At 36.6% G+C, this 18,184-nt stretch overlaps 1 protein-coding gene across 1 annotated transcript; it reads left to right on the top strand.

The window, feature by feature from the left end:
* Positions 1–224: 224 nt before the first annotated feature.
* Positions 225–1,474, top strand: LOC134657920 (serine protease inhibitor 77Ba-like). The gene has a single exon (XM_063513501.1). It carries the CDS (start codon positions 262–264, stop codon positions 1,453–1,455), a length of 1,194 nt encoding a protein of 397 aa, XP_063369571.1. The 5' UTR covers positions 225–261; the 3' UTR covers positions 1,456–1,474.
* Positions 1,475–18,184: the final 16,710 nt, after the last annotated feature.

Raw genomic sequence — 18,184 nt, 5'->3', positions numbered from 1 at the left:
TCTCCATCAAGCATACAAACATCATGCAATTAAACAAAATAGCTTTTAAATAAAAAATATTAACGCACATTTTCCTGTAGCTCCGTTGAAATGATTTGTTTTGCAAAAAAACTCATTTGCCGGAAACCCGTTTTAGAATCAACCTTGATACTTAACTTTATTCCAATACATTAAGAACTACATTTCCCTGTCTGTCTGATTAAGGATGATGCTTTAAGATCGTAACGTTAGTATCTCACGAACCATCAAAGATCTCGCATCATGAGAATCAAAGTTTTAATATTGTTAATACTAATAGCATCCTGTTACTGTGATGTGGAATTCAGTGAACGACCAAGAAACTTTAGCATAGAGCTACTGTATCATACTCAGAAGCAAACTGGTGGCCATGTAGTGATATCCCCTTTCGGAATTTGGACACTCATGACCGGTTTGGCCGTGGGAGCGACTGGCGACAGCTTCGAGCAACTAAAAGTGGCTTTTATACTCCCCAGGAGTCTCAAAACCGTCGTATCAGGGTATAAAGACTTGACCAAATCAGTGCTTCAACGGAAATCAGACGGAGTAACTTTAACAAGTAAGAATTTTCTGTTCGCTGATGATGATTTCTTACTTAAACCAGCATTTATGCAGACTATTACTGATAAATTCGATGCTACTGTAAAAATACTTGATTTTAAAAACTCTGATGAAGCTGCCGCTAAAGCAAACAGTTTTATACAAAACTCCGGTGCTCGAGTTACAAATGTACTCAGTGCAGAAGATTTCGAACAATCCAGAATGATTTTGACAAATGTGATATCTTTCAAAGGACTCTGGACATCGCCTTTCAACGCAAGTCATACAACCGTTGAAGATTTCTATAACGAAAACAAAGAAGTAATAGGCAAAGTGAATATGATGCATAAAAAAGGAGAATTCCCCTTAGCAAATATGATAGATCTGAAATCTTTCGTTTCTGAACTGACTTACGGAACTGATGCGGCGTATTCCATGCTTGTGATCCTGCCTCATCCAGCTATTAAAGTTGAAGAAGTATATAAGACTCTTGAGAAAATCACCATACCTGATATAATAGCGAAACTCCAAGAAGATGAAAATGACTACGGTTTAGATGAAGTCGAAATTAAGCTACCAAGATTTAAAATAAGCACTAATATAGTCATGAATAGACCTTTGAATGATATGGGTGTTTATGATATTTTCGATCCAGAATATGCTAGTTTTAGCAGAGCGACGAATGAGAGTATATATGTGTCGGCAATAGTTCACAAAGCTGATATAGAAGTGAGTGAAACAGGGACGGTGGCGTCGGCGGTATCTACAGCGTATTTGAGTAATAGATTTGGTACAACTCGATTGATTGCCGATAGACCTTTTCTGTACTTCATAATTGAGAAGTCGACAGCTACTGTGATTTTTGCCGGCATTTATTCTAAGCCTTCTTTGTACTAAAATATAATTTAAAATTTTATTTGTTGTTTAAATTTTAGCATACATTATGCTTAACGAACTGTCACTGTCAGTTAAAAGAGCGGATCCTACTTCTAAGTAGATATATTTTTAAAACTCACAAGTCATAACGATACATTTTTTGAAGTGCCCACTTGTGAACATAATAGTTGGAATTTTTTATATGTAAGTATACTTATTCACATTTCATTAAATATTACATTTTTATTAAACTTATACATTTTAACGGCTTGTAAATTATTATAATATAAATGACTAGCGACCCGCCCCGGCTTCACACGGGTTAACAAATTATACAGAAACCTTCCTTGAATCACTCTATTTAAAAAAAACCGCTTCAAAATCCGTTGCGTAGCTTTAAAGATCTAAGCATACATAGAGACAGACAGACAGCGGGAAGCGACTTTGTTTTATATTATGTAGTGATTGTTTACACTATACTTTTGCCCTCTTAACCTAAAAGGTGCTATCTCAAACACAAATGAACTTGAAATTGGGACTTTCAGATTATGATCTTAGGGTACATGTTTGCATTAGATGTTCATTTAGACACCGATTTTAAGATTAGAAGCAGTTTTCCTTATTGATCAACGAATCTGCATTAGCATCATAGGTAATTCCTGTATGCATGACATTTACCTGTTATTATTATAATTATTAATACTTATTTTTAATGTGACACTGTTATATTTATATTTTTACTGGTTTTAATGAGATGGATATTGAGAATCAGTGTATTGTACCCCAAATTCTGGCTGATTGTGATGTAATAATAACCCTACCACCATTTATAACCACTCATATTCAAAAAATAAATGTGACGTTATCTATGAAAAGGGACCTTATTGTCGATGGCGGTTACGCCATTATTAACGATGCTCCGATATAAATACAATGCCGCGCGACGCTGTGCGGCGTAAGCGCCATCGACAATAAGGTCCCTTTTCATAGATAATGCCCCAAATAATTTGTATTTGTAATATATTATTTAGATCGACTGCGTGTAATACTTATTACGTCACTTATTAGTTAAACAAACTTTGCTCCCGAGTGAAACACAAAACTCCACTCCTGATGTCGTGAAATAGTAGATTGTTAACCAAGGGATGAGATCATGAAAGGCACTCATTTCTGCCGAGGTAGTTTGGTGCTCTAACGCAGTGAGACCGCCAATAGTCCGAGGCTGAAATGATGCCTTTCACCCGAGTTAAACACTCTACTTTTCATTTCGAATACGAGGAAAGTAAAATGCATGTGTTTTTTTTTAAAACATGACTAACTGAATAAAATCTACTAAATCTTGAGAAATCGCGAAGCGTCTGGTTGATGTAACTGGTGACCGAAGAGCTGGCGGCTACCTCGCACAACGTATCAGCATTGCGATACAGCGAGGAAATGTCGCCAGCATCCTCGGTACAATGCCTCAAGGGCCTATTTTAGATTTAAGCTAGTTTTTAATTTCTTTTAGTAATACACTGTATATATCTTGTTTGTAAATAAATGATTATGAGTCAATCTTGAGGGTTCAATTAACAATTTAGGCAAAAGTATCATTATTTATGGAATGTGGAGTTAAATATCGGAATGGAAAGTGTATAACAAATCCATTTAAACCCAAATTTCAGTTGCTTATCGTAAAAAAAAAACATAAATTCGTACTTGGAACGTAAAATGCACTAGTGCAGCAACGTATCATTTTCTGCACACCTTTTAGAACAACAATGGTCATTCAGAGCATGAGAAAGGAAAAATAAATAATACAGCTATACAAATACGGTAGTAGACGGTGAAGTAAGTAAAATGATAATTATTATCTGGCAACATTATCTCCGGGGACATTTCCGGCCTACTTTGGCAAAGTTGCGTAACTTACACACAGACAGAATTGAAGCAAATATAATTAATCAATCCGAACTATTGGGAACTCCTGTACCTATTAACAGATACGCACGCTAATCATTTGTAGGGGAGAGATAACTTTATCGTATCGTATAAATCGTAAATAGGTACAGCTTCTAAATACGGGTAGGTACTAGGCGACTATATATAGTTACTTATAATACGATACAGTGTGTAAATTCAATACGGGCGAATATTTAAACGGTGGTTAGCATAGGACCTAAGAAGTATTATCGGAGGTCTACAATCGAGTTCCCGAAACCCCGCCTACAAAGCGCGCGGCGGGACACCCCAGGGGGTTTAGTCCGTGGAAGTCGGACATACCCACAGGGCTTCTCCCGGGCCAGTGGGATCCATAAGGGATTCCCCCTGGGTCATCAAAAAAAAAGGACCTAAGAAGTATATTGAGGTAGATTTTTCTTAGAAATATAATGAAAATGTTAACCATACAAAATAATTCGGCCCGCAATGTAATACACCACACAAGTTAAAAAGCCCGTATCTCGTAATGTCATGTCATCTTATGTTTCTTAATGTTTGCAATACATTGCTGCACTGTTAATAAAAAAAAATACGGGGTTATAATTAAGTGTAACTTAAAAAAACTGCTTAATTAATGATTAGACGGATAAATTATATATCTGGTTTTATATATAAGTAAAATGTAGGCCGTATACGATAGCGGTAGAAAATTTACAGTTATTTAATTTTATTTATTTATTTAGAAACAAACAGTCTCGTACGTGTTGTTACATTAGATACAGTTGTATTTATTAATATTGTAGACTTACAGTTTCCTTAACTGAATTTCGTAAACCTAAAAATTAAAAAATTATCACTGATATATCAAAAATAGTACCTACACCAAATGTTCCTTTAAACGCCTCATGAATGGTGCCGTTACTACATACGTATCTATATAGTATTATTAGGCTTCGCACGGGTTATACAAAACCTACCCATAAACCTCAAGAATCTTTCTATTGAAATGTGAAAACCGCATGAAAATCCGTTCAGTAGTTTTTGGGTTTATCGCGAACATGCAGACATACAGACGCGGCGGGGGACATAGTGATAAAACGTAAAATAAGTGTTTAAACTTTAAAGCATCCGTAAAATAAAACATTTCTGAGATTGAGTTCCCATAAACACATTTCCATCCTTGAGCGGTAACCAGGTCATTCCCGCTCCATTTCCGCCCTAGGGCTTCGCAGGAAGAAAACTTTTTAAACGGATTCCGACGGTGTTTCATTTACCGGCCTTCGCAGTATTTTTTAATATTTAGTCCAGTCACAAAATAAATAATAGTATGTACTAGGTACAGAAGATTCACTCTCTAACAAAACGCGTCTTTTACGACATATATGATCGCTAGGTGGCGCAAGCGCGAGCAGACATCTGTTCCGTAGCGGTGCGCGGCAACTACGTACTATGGCTAGACACCAATATTGGTGTGGGGCGCATTTAATTGTAGGTACTTCATACTTGTAGCGGCGCGACGAAATCGCGGAGTAAGTAAGCCACGCCTGACGCGCATAGCCGTGGTAAATATACTTCAAATTGCATACAAATATTTTCTATAATATCAATGTCCAGAAAGGAAAATGGGGACTACGTGTGTATGGAGAAGCAATCACGTAACTTCTTCGCTTTTCGTCCTAATACTACATCTAGGTATAGTATGCTTTCCGCTTAAGACATGTTTTTCCTTAGGAGTATTTTTAAGCGAGTTTTAATGGTTATCACATGGTCAGGTGACAAGAAAAGTCACTAATTACTATAAAATATTTAAACAAAAATCAACCTTCTTTTCGTACTAATATGGTTCACTATGGCTATGAACTTGTGGAGGTACTTAGTGACTTTTGCTTGTCACCTGACGAAATAAGCATTTCACCTTATTCCTGAAACTGACAATATGTACAGACATCATCAAAACCCATAAAAATCAACCAAATTGCCTTTTAACACCGACTGTACTAGACTATTTCAATAGTACTGTCACGGGTCTTACGAAAATCCTGAAAAGTTAACGGTTTCAGTTTTATGACTAATGATAATATGACAAACAATACATTATGACTTAAAACTTTATGGGAAACAAAGGGATCTCATGTCATCTTGATAAATATCACTCATTATTATGAATCGAGCCAGCAACTACCCTCGAAATTGTTACATCCACTACACCCATAAAGCGACACAATTGAATAAAAACCGGCCAAGTGCGAGTCGGACTCGCGCACGGAGGGTTCCATACCATTACGCAAAAAACGACAAAAAATTACGTTTGATGTATGACTTGTATGGGAGCTCCACTATATTTATTTTATTCTGTTTTTAGTAGTTGTTGTTATAGAGCGGCAACAGAAATACATCATCTATGGAAATTTCTACTGCCTAGCTGTCACGGTTCCTGCGGCGGTAGCACGGTCCCATTTTTATGGCTTATCACCATGCCTGTCACGTTCTAACACGTATGTAAGTGCGAAAGTGACGGGCATAGTGACAGGCGATAAAAATGGGACCATACTGCGCCCGCTGAGATACAGCCTAGTGACAGACAGACGGACAGTGGGGTCTTAGTTACAGCATGTAATAGGGTCTCGTTTTCACCCTTTGGATACGGAACCCTAAAAAATACCCCACTTACGACCTATTAACATTAAAATTTCAACATACTATCTTGGCAGCGTGTCTTCCCAAATTGTCCGTGTTAACTGAAATGGACTTTATGCCTTAAAGTCCTAAGGTTGATAATAGATTGCTGAGAGTTTTCAATGGCGAAAGACAGAATGTGTTCTGTCTGTTTAAAGCCAAGTGGTTTATTGCTACTGCCAGAGTAATAGAAAATAGACAACGCAAGAGCGTCGACCTATATTATTTACTAGCGACCCGCCCCGGCTTCGTACGGCTAAACAAATTGTACATATACCTTTATCTTGAATCACTCTATCTATTTAAAAAAACCGCATCAAAATCCGTTGCGTAGTTTTAAAAATCTAAGCATACATAGGGACAGACACACAGCGGGAAGCGACTTTGTTTTACACTATGTAGTGATTATTTAAGCCATTTATTTCCCATATAAGTTATTTACTAAGTACCTATACTATTCGACCTTAGGTCGTTAGGTAGATATTAATATTATTGAAAATATTTTGACACAATCTGATGTATAGGTATCAGCCACACCACAATAGGGGCATTCATTTGTTTTTTTTTTCTTTCGTGTTCTCTTTATCTTTTCTTATAAGGCCCATTTACACCACCCCACTAACCCGAGGTTAAGCGGTTAAACCGTTAAGCTAGTGTCAAATTGTCCAATAACCATGGTAACTCCGGGTTTAACCGGTTAATCCGGGGTAGTGAATGGTGCAAGTGGCCCTAAGAGAAGTATTATGTACGGAACTATTTTATAGGGTAAAATTTAGTATTTGGGTACGAAACCCTGAAAAGCATTCGCATGTGCAAAGCACCGTAAACCTTGGTTTCTATCTATTCCTTAACCCAGTTTCTATTCGCAAAACCATTATGATTCGGTCCTTAAATCTATCAGAAGTCAAACCAGTCCGAAGGTCAGTTAAACTGGTTATGTAAATTGCATCGCAAGTAAACAAGGTGTATTGAGATTATTTCGATCGGTTTTTAGAGTTAAGAGTTCTTGATTGGACTCGAAAGTCATAAAATAAGAACTTTTCTGTACAGTCGCCATCAGATATATTGGAGCGGTTATTGTGCTCACAAATATCTGAACATGCACTTTACTTTAATACCTTGATAATAGAGATTTTGCTGATGCCATTACTGTTTAATTAAATTAATAATGGACGTATTTTAGCGAAAAAGATTCACCGTCGTAAAATTTTTAATTGAAATTAATGACTTTTCTTTTTGAAGGTTAACATTTTAATGGCGGATTTTTGTGGGTTGTAATAATTTCCCTCGATGTTATTGACGGGCTGATGAAAGTTGTGAGATAACAAGTTAAAATTAAGCAGAGTACCGTAAAATGGGGTGAGTAGGGTTCGCGGGGAGAGTTGGGTTATGAATGGGGAGAGAAGGGATGGAAGGGGGGTGAGATGGGATTTTAAGGCTACTGCTACAAAAATAATGTATTCCAATTTAAAATGGAGCTATAGCTACTCATAATAAAAAAAAAAACGATCCAACAATCTTCCAAAATCACCTTTGTATGAAAACCCAACTCACCCCAAATACGAGGGACTACGGGGTGAGGTGGGTTTTCCTGTTTATCGTCAAACTTATGAAATGGAACTACCCAAAATAAAATAAAAACTAAAATACAAACGTCTGGAACACATATAATTATACACCATTCAGTTTGCATACGTAAAAATAAAATGTTATCGAGGTTTGAATGTCAGTTTTGCGCCTTCTCACCCCATTTTACGGTATAGTATGAGTTTTAATGTACCATGCGGTATGACATGTGGTAATTGCGATAGGTATGTGCGTGATGTTGCGAAACATTTTGACACATTGATGTTTACCCTATTTATGAAATAACTCGAATACACCTCGTTACATTTATGGGTGTGTTTGTCAAACCAAATGGCATCCGTGAAAACTGAATCACTGCGTTCAGACGCACGAATGCAGTTTTATATTTCGGTCACGTCCGGGCCTCGGATTGAATGTTTTATCCTTTTTCCATTTGAAATGATGACGGTGAATATCATTCTTTGTTTTTATTTCAATCGTGATTGAATAATAATATTATTTTGAACTAATTTCAAAGTTTTAAGGGGCCCACTAATTACCAGTCCGCGCGACGATTTCGGCCTGTCAGTTAAAAGCAAAATTTGACACCTCCGAACAACTGACATGCCGATATCATCCGGCGGACTGATATTTTTTTTTTTTTTTTTTACACAAAAGGTACATGCTCACAAACAAAATTTATGATGTCGCCAAACTGTAACCAGTTTGTTGGCGAATGAAGCGCTCACTTAACTAATCGAATCATGCACCTAAACAAAACAATTAGTACAAAACAATAGCCTTTAAACAATAGGTAATCCTTATTATAATCTAAAAACTAACATGCACACATATGCTTAACAAGTTAAATAGGTATCACAATTTCCAAAATTTTAATTTTCTAAAAGGTATGTTTTTAATCTCTTTTTAAGGACCGGCTTACTTAACTTAGGTTTCCTTCTTAACCACCCTATTTCGTTAAACAGTCTAGGCACTAAATATTTATTTAACCTTTTCCCATAATAATTAACCGTCCCATAGTAATAATCAGTGGGCCTTTAGATTTGCAATTGGTTAAAATTTAGATTATTTTTGTATGGTCGATTACTTCGAAGTAGGGTTTGCAAGATCCGTCAACTTTTCGGATCCGGATATTTCGGATATTAAAATTTGACGGATCCGGATATCCGGATAATTCGGATAATACGGATCTGTATCAAGAAAGGTGACGAAATTTACTACTTACATACAAGGAACAGCTAGTAAAATGTTCATATTTTAGTTAATTACAATTATTAATAATTATTATTATTATCTCAAAACGATATAAATATGTATAATAAGATATTCAGTGTAGTCTTAATTAGGTATTCCTATTAATAATATTATGCATTTTTTTTAGGAGGCCGTAGTCGATTTGTAACCGAAAACGCCAAAAATGAAGTAATTAAAGCAAATTTATGTCTATATATCTGCTCAGAAGAATTAATTCTAAAGGTGCCTAAAAACACCGCTTTAACTTCGGCGTTTTTTTCTTAAATTTGCCATTATAAGCTCACAAATAGAAAATGGAGAAAAAGTTACATTTATGTACTTTTATTATTTTATACCGGTGTGGTGTGATATAATTTATACTATTAAAAAACGTACTTCCTTTACCTTGGTAAAATAGCTATACCTTCAGTCGTTCGACTGAGAAAAATGGCTTAGAAAAAGTATCTAACTCATTTATTCAGTCCCCATTACAACAACCTTCCATTATAGGTATATATAAATCCAGTTAATTACTGCAAAATAATGTAAAATTACTACAAAAGTTTCGGGAAATTAAGAAATTTGGGCTACAGCTTCTTAATAACGAGAAAAAAATATCAATATTAGTTACTCAGCAGCACATCAAGCACATGTTATTTATGTTAACAGAAGACTGAGAAACGACACGATAACACAAAAAAAGTCACTGATAACAACACGCACAAGCACTAATGATGTTCCAGGTAGACGACCCAAAGGCGACTGAGCGAAAACCTGAAATTACTTTAAAACATACAAATATTTACCCTTATTCCAGTCAGGAGGCATGCAGGTAGCTCGTTTTAATACTGTTACTGTTACTACTGTTTAGTTTAAGCAATATTTGTATTTATTTTATGACGTTATCGCGTAACAATAACGCGACCAATGCAATATTTAACGGATCCGTGAGATCCGAAATATCCGGATCCTATGATACGTTGGATCCGGATCTTAGATTTGACGGATATCCGGATATTTCGGATATCCGGATATCCGGATCTCAAACCCTACTTCGAAGTTATCTGTCGATGTCGTGAGATACGTACTTACATTAAAATAATTGTACGGTTTAGACTCGCGTATTTTTAGCCACACAGTCGCGCGAGTGACTAAAAATACGCGAGTCTAAACCGTACAATTATTTTAATGGTCGATTACTTACCTACTCAAAAACATTGCTTTGATTGCCGAAACTAAAAGAAATCGCTGCTTTGTCGATGAAATTATCAATTTTGTTTGTTGTTCGAGAAAAACGCTTGTAGACGGATTAGCCCCTATGACGGAATAAGCTACATTGACGCGTTTAGACGCGCGGACGCGTTTGCGTTTTAAGTGTCATGTTGTATGGCAATTTGAGTTTTAAAACGTCCCGCTTGGCGCGCTCTTCAAAATCCCACGCAAAAATAGACATAACGCACGTCACGCTATCGAATAAAATTTACACTAGGGGTTCAGATTTAAAAAAATATGTGAATAACAGAGTTACCGAGCCTTTTACCTGAAAGACCAATCAACATTTAAAAACTGGAGGCGCATTTTGCATAATGCGGAAGTTAAGTGTTGATTTGACCTATTTCATCATTTCATTTCACAACCTTGCCGTCAGAGTTCCGTGGAGGAATTTAATAAGTGGAAAAATTACTGCCTTGGCTGAGACTTGAACTCACGGTTTCTTACTTAATATGGGTAGCACATCGTAACTGGTGAATTTCCAATATGACTTGGAACACCGGTAGCCGTTTAAGAAGTGTAACGCTCTTACGTTAGATGTCGCTAGGGTCCGTTAGACCCATAATGATGGAAAGATTCCCTGGCTATGGATGAGGTATTGGTGGCTCAGTTGGCAGATCGCTGGAGTATCGATCCAGAAGCCGTGAGTTCAAGTCTCACCCAAGGCAGTAATATTTTTGGATGTTAGGTTAGGTTAGGTTACCAAAAATGGGGTTGGCCGCATGTACTTGTAGCAACGTGACAAAATCGCCGAGTGAGCCACGCCTGACATGGTGGATTTTTCTCTACTATTTGATCGAACTGGCGCGAATTTGTCATCTTGGCTAGGGTCCTGGGGGTCACATTTCTCAATCGAAATCGAGAAAACTGAAACGTCGTTCAGGGCTCATTTAGACGGTGCGAGAACTCGCATGCGAGTTTGATTACATTGCGTCGTTTGATCGGTCGGCTGAATTGAGGTAACCTCAATGGTCCGCAATATTAATGTAACTAAAATCGTATACGGGTTCGCGCGCCGTCTATATGAGCCCTCAGTATGATACCTACATATTCAACACGCAATACAAAGGAAAGGGTATGAAAAACAACCTGTATGTATTATTAACACCTAAATCGCTTTATGCACTCGACTCCCAAGCGACGGCTATGCTGCTTCGCGCGATATTTCTCAAGTTAGCAACTATAAGCAGATGCAATCCCCAGGCCACGAGATTAACTTCTAGCTCCCCCTCTCCTACCTAAAGATGGCGGGGGGGGGCTACGGTGGTCTAGCCTGCATGCAAGAGGCCATTCGAACTTACTTTGTGATATCAAAATGAATCTAAATAATGTCTCATGTTCATTTCGTTCGTACTTTTCCGTACATGTATTTAAATTAAATACTAATATCTGGGAGACCGAGCTTTGCTCGGAAAACATATAAAAACTCAAAAATTGGCGTTTTCACAGAGATAAGACCTACACAGAATAATACATATAAGTACTATATGAATATAGAGGGATAAATACATAGGTAGGTATACTTTAAAACTTTATGGGAAACAAAGGGACCCCGGAAAAAACATCTTATTTTTCTTAATCCAAAAATTTCATTATAACATTTACTCGCGTTATTATAGTAAAGTAAAAATAAATAAAGGTCACTAAGTGCCACTTGCACCAACCCACTAACCCGGGGTTAACAGGTTAAACCATTAACTCAGTGTCAAATTGTACTGGTAACCATGGCAAAATGTGCAAGTGGCCCTAAGTAACTTGAACTTACAAATAGTCTCCTCAACCAGATAACGTCAGCGGTGAAACCGGCGCCTAAAAAGGGTCGGGTAATCCTCCTTGAAGCCACCAAGTGCCGAAAACTTGCCGCATTAAGACATCTGCGAGCCAGGAATGAGTTATTGTTATATAAGTTGGAATTAGATCAAAAGGTCTGAGGGCCCGATTCGGATTTTGAAATAGACATTTATAAGATATCTTTTAGACATCACCAAGATACGATAACGATATGTTTAAGATCTAACCTGTAAAATTTGACATTTGCGCGATTCTGGAGATACTCTTGAACGATTTCCACAAGATATGGCTTAGAGATCCAATTCACATCTATTAGATGTCTAATTATATCTAACGTAAAAGTGACATTTGGTTGCCCGAATTGCGCTGCAAAAGAGAACTAGTTGAAATCTAAACTATAACGTATATCGTCTCTTGTGAATATCTTGAAGTTCGAATACTCGCTCCGTGCAAAGCGGGTGGTAGGGGAAGCCGAAACGATCGCAGCGCTTGATGTGGCCAATACTGACAAGTTTGGTAACTTTGTTTCTGTCAATTCCCATACTTATCAGTTATTTTAGCTTTATTTTTACGATAAAAATGGGTCACGATAGCTATTGTGTGGTAAACTGCAATAATACTGGACGAAACAGTAATATTAAATTTTATATTTTTTCAACGCCGAGCTAGATATTAGCCTTTTATATCATATAGTACTATTCCAGGCTTAACAACGTAATGGATAGACATTTTATCTAGTCTATGTCAACACAGAGTTTTTCTTGTATGTTAATAAAATAGTATGGCTAATACAGTGTACCAACATTAAGTGAATGTAATATTAGCAATGATCGGAATAGGTAGTGCCATTTTGGGTCAATGACCTCAAACATTATACTTAACATGGATAAGACTCGGGATTCCAAGACTCTTATTTTTTCACGAAAATATTTCTTGGCATGTCTTTAATTTAATAGGCTACATGACTAATTTTCATTTATGGTATCAATCGATCGGGTTTGTTTTTAGGATCAAATGTCTATATGGGACCCATTGCATTAAAGCAACACAAAAGTCAGAAATTATAGTCAAAGTCCGACAGTCGCACTTCACTCGCGAAATGCCCCTCACAAAATAATAAGTGAACGTGACGTCAAGGTCATTGAGATCCCATCTTGAAGTATGGACAAAACAAGAAAATTGCGTTTTTGTCCGTGAAATATTGCGTTTATGTATATAGTTGCTATACAATATTTTTTTGGATAAAATGTAAGGAATCGAATGGTATCCTTGTTTTTACTAAAAAAGTTAAAAAAAATTTTGAAACTTTCAGGTCCTGTATTTTTGTAACCTTTCCCTACTTTATTATAATATCCACATTATTATGATAAATTGCTCATTTGCTATCTATTTTACTAGATTTTGTTATAAAATTAACATGTGTCATCATCCCTATTGAAGTAGGTAATATGAAAACCCGGGGTGAAAAGGTATATCCATACTAAGCTTACGCACCGAAGTCCCGTGAAATGGCACTACCAATTCCGATCACTGAATATTAGTTATTGAAAGCCCGTCAAAAGCACACTTTTGGCACGTAGGGTTATCTGTCGTCTGTCACAAGTGTCACAACAGACATTGTGCCTAAAGCGGGAGAACATAAATTTTTAACACAAAATATGTTGATTAAAACCTGTAAAAAAGGTCAAAGTTTTTATAATTGCAAGCATCGTACGTATCCCCAGGAAGAGGATCACTAAGTAAGTCATCAAAACATAGTGAAACATACATTTTTTCATTGAATTTGTAACGAAACAATAACGAAGAAAATTGACCGAAGGCTTAGCACGCACTGCGGTTTTTAAAAAGCGGTTCCGCTACCGCAAAAAATGTAACGTACGGCATTCTATATAAGCGCACGCACGCAACTTGCTACATTTTGACCGCAACCGCAAGAAAAAAACCGCAGTGCGTGCTAAGCCGAATAATATAAAATACACAGATAATTCTTATTGTTTTCACTAAGCAAAAACCAAGTGTAATTAACATGAAATACGAATAGATTCCGGACATTGTTAAGTACATTATAGTAAATATTTTTAAGGAATAATCTTTATTTTGTTGCGCTCGTTATTTGACAGCGCCGACCACGTTGCGAATAACGCTAGGCGGCGCTGCCATCGTGCACGGTCCCAATTGTGTGCAATGGTTAAATTACTACGACTACGTGTAATATAAATCCCATCAAAAACATTACATGTAAAAAGATGCAAGTCTCGCAACACAATTTTTCTAATACAAAAAAGTTTTGAGATGTTATGTGAAACAAAGTCGGTTATTTCGGTCGGTGCCAGGGGTGTTAAAACCGTATCAATATTATATATTTTAATTTCCCGGAGAGTAGGCAGAGACCACGGATTTCCACTTGCTACGATCCTGACATACCTCTTTCGCTTCCTTCACTTTCATAACATTCCTCATACACGCAAAATGTAACGAAAAAAATCGCCAACATAATACAAAAAATGTTCTTAATTAGGTACATATTACTTTTCCGTTCTTGCTAAATAAACTGCCGAATCCGACACAGGAGCAGCCGATGCAACGGAGCCACGCCGTTTTATCGACTAAATAACTAGGGTTTAGTTTTAAGTTTATAAAATACATATGTATGTTAGTCTGTAAGGTATTTGTAATATGGGCCTTGTTGCCTGAATTAAATTTCTAAATAAATAAATAAAAAAATAAAAATAAATTACCTTTTGCGTGAACTTATTCAACAATTATAAAAGCTTGTTCCAAGTTAACGCAGCAAAAATTCAACGAAATTATATAATGAAAAAATCCCAAGCAAATGAAACTTGGAACAACAACCGACTTTATACTAGGAACTATTAAGTACGAGTACTTACTCAAAATGCATTACAAAATTTTACTAATACTTTAAAGTTTCCCTAACACCAAACCTTGCAATACCGCACTATATAATAAAATACCGTTACATCAAACATTACCATAAGCGCCATATCGCCCGTACAGAAAAGCGTCGTTTTGCTCACTAGGCCGGCAAACGCCGTGACCTAATTCGGGCGGATATTACGAGTTCGAGTCTTGCGTTAAAATTAAACCGACTGGGATTGGCTGCGGGTTCGATCTACATCTTACAGTAGATTCATTCATTCAGAAATTAATTCTTTATGAAAATAAGTAAATTTATTCTGCCAATAAACCACTCTGTGGTTTGGCAGAAGAATATGTGTAATTTTAGTTGTAAGCAAGATTGTGAATAAACATTTTTTTATGTAGCTTTAAGAATATAGTGGACGACCTCAACTTCATACAAACGTAGTCTCCATTTTTTCCTTTGTTTGTTTTATTTTTTATTCGTCTATTATACCTCATTATAAGACATAGGAGCGAAAAATAAATTCCATACAATTTTTTACTACACTGTGTAAATCCAATTCGGGCGAATATTTAAACGGTGGTTAGCATAGGACCTAAGAAGTATATTGAAATAGATTTTGCTGTGAAATACAATCAATATTTTAACTTCGGCCCGCAATTTAACACACCACGCTTGTCTCTAAAAATCTCGTATCTACTATAATGTTACTATCCAGAGAGGAAAATGAGACTACGATTGTATGAAGTAGTTACATATTTTATGTATTGTCCACAGAAGTGACCTTTTTCTAAAAGTTTGTCTGGCCCTACGTTGCAATTTAACATAAAAGCTTATAAAATAAAAATAAAGTTGCCCACTAAATTTCTAGTCACGTATTACCTCACTAGAAAATTTACATAATTAATTAATTATGCTCTTGCTCGTGGCTTCACATTAAATTAACGAATTTTAATATGTTTTTTACTAAAAGAGCGTGAAACTTTATCCTACCTTGAGCCTCAAACTTTCTTCGTACCAAATTTTATCTTTTGTATCTATTTATATCACAGAATAAGTAATAGTACTACCTGTACTACCGTACAGAAAGGACACGTCCTACAAATCCGAAGTTTGACAGCGATTCAGGGTCGAATCATGTTATCCCTTTCTAACTTATGGCACTATCCTTTTCGGTTATTTAGGGTTGTCAAAATTCAAGTAATTATCTTATCTGTGGTCGTGCACGCAAAGGGACGTCAAGTTGTGTCAACCCTAATAATTGCTCGGAGCAATGCTGAGCCGAACGGAGCCGAGTTTGCCCGAAGTCACTCACTCACTGTGTCAGTGTCAGTGTCTCCCCACTGCCTATGTAATCTAGGTAGTGAATTTTAATACTAAACCTAAATATTAACGCCCGATTTTCTGTAGAACGGCACATTCCATTAAAACTAAATTCTAAAATGCTGTTCTGAAACAGCAAATGCCTTTGACTTTGACTTTGAAACCTGAAACGATATTCAGTGACCTTCACCGACGCTCTTCAGAATATTATATCCAAGGGAGAGATTTGAACGCAAATAAATTTGTGTTTCGACACATCACATGTGCCATAAAACGTGCATAAAACTCTGTCTTTATAATGATAGACTAGTTATGAGCTGGGATTCCGAGGTTTTCCCGAGGGTCTACAGTATGGGGTTATTCAAAAAAGGAGTGTACAGGTTTTTAAAAAGGTCGGCAACGCGCATGTAACACCTCTGGAGTTGCAGGCGTCCATAGGCTACGGTGACTGCTTACCATCTGGCGGCCCGTATGCATTTTTAGGGTTCCGTACCCAAAGGGTAAAAACAGGACCCTATTACTAAGACTCCGCTGTCCGTCCGTCCGTCCGTCTGTCACCAGGCTGTATCTCACGAACCGTGATAGCTAGACAGTTGAAATTTTCACAGATGATGTATTTCTGTTGCCGCTATAACAACAAATACTAAAAACAGAATAAAATAAAGATTTAAGTGGGGCTCCCATACAACAAACGTGATTTTTGACCGAAGTTAAGCAACGTCGGGCGGGGTCAGTACTTGGATGGGTGACCGTTTTTTTGCTTGTTTTTTGTTGATGGTGCGGAACCCTCCGTGCGCGAGTCCGACTCGCACTTGGCCGGTTTTTTGCCACCGGTGTAGTATAAAAGAGTTATTAAAATGACTAATCTTCTATTTATATGTACCTATTTAAATTTCGGATTCGAATCCTATGTAAGGGTTATTTGTGTGTTTATCACAAATATATTTTGTGTCCCAGAGTTTTGGATTTTAATGCGCTGGTGGCCTAGCGGTTAGAGCGTGCGAATTGCAATCCCGAGGTCGCGGGTTCAAATCCCGGCTCGTACCAATGAGTTTTTTGGTACTTTTACGTATGTACGAAGTATCATTTAATATTTACCAGTTGCTTTTCGAAAACATCGTGAGGAAACCGGACCTAGCCGGACCTAGGCCTAGTTTACCCTCTGGGTTGAAAGGTCAGATGGCAGTCGAGTTCGTAAAAACTAGTGCCTATGCCAATTCCCGGGATAAGTTGCCAAGCGGACCCCGGGCTCCCATGAGCCGTGGCAAAATGCCGGGACAACGCGAGGAAGATGATGAGTTTTGGATTCTAAGTAATATTTCTTATATGTGTTTTGATTAAAGTATTTATGTGTTTTGGATTTGATATAAAATTTCCATTCTGATATTTAACTCCCCATTTCATGTATAACGATACTTTTGCCTAAATTGTTAATTGAAAGTACCTACCTTTCCTCGTTTTGGAAATGAAAAGTAGAGTGTTTAACTCGGGTGAAAGGCATCATTTCATCTATGTCTAGAATAATTAAAACACATTGCAAAAGCACTTTGCACAATTTTGAAATGAAATATACAGTATATATATTACATATGGTGCTACTTTACCGCCCTAATGCGGTAATTACCACAATACGTGTCTATGTCGAAAATTTAAAGGGCCATGTACTGTAAAACATGTTGGTTATTTATTATTACAATATACAACTGTTCAATTTGTTTGTAGTTTTAGTTTATTTTAATAAGATAGTTTATATTTAATATGTTATTTAAGCTTTAGTTGTAATTTAATTTGTAATTTGTATCTTTTTTTTTCTGTTTCTTAGTATGAAATGAACAGCTGTAAAACATTGTACAATACACGTGCGAAAACTTTTCACACTTGTATCGTAATGTACTATTGTTACGTTAAAGCCAGCCAAATGTCAATGATGTATTTGCTTAAGATTCATTACAGTTCAGTTCACAGATTCACAACTTGAACTGAACGAATTGAGAGAGTTAGGAGAGCTTTTTAATTAAATTTTATTTAATGTTTTATCACAAATTCATCTTAAGAGAAGTCGTT

Source organism: Cydia amplana, chromosome 21, assembly GCF_948474715.1.
Source record: "Cydia amplana chromosome 21, ilCydAmpl1.1, whole genome shotgun sequence".
NCBI classification, from domain to species: domain Eukaryota; kingdom Metazoa; phylum Arthropoda; class Insecta; order Lepidoptera; family Tortricidae; genus Cydia; species Cydia amplana.
This window is presented reverse-complemented; position numbering and strand designations above follow the sequence as displayed.

Coding starts and splice junctions, on each gene's coding strand:
- LOC134657920 (XM_063513501.1), top strand. CDS start 262: ATGAGAATCAAAGTTTTAATATTGTTAATACTAATAGCATCCTGTTAC.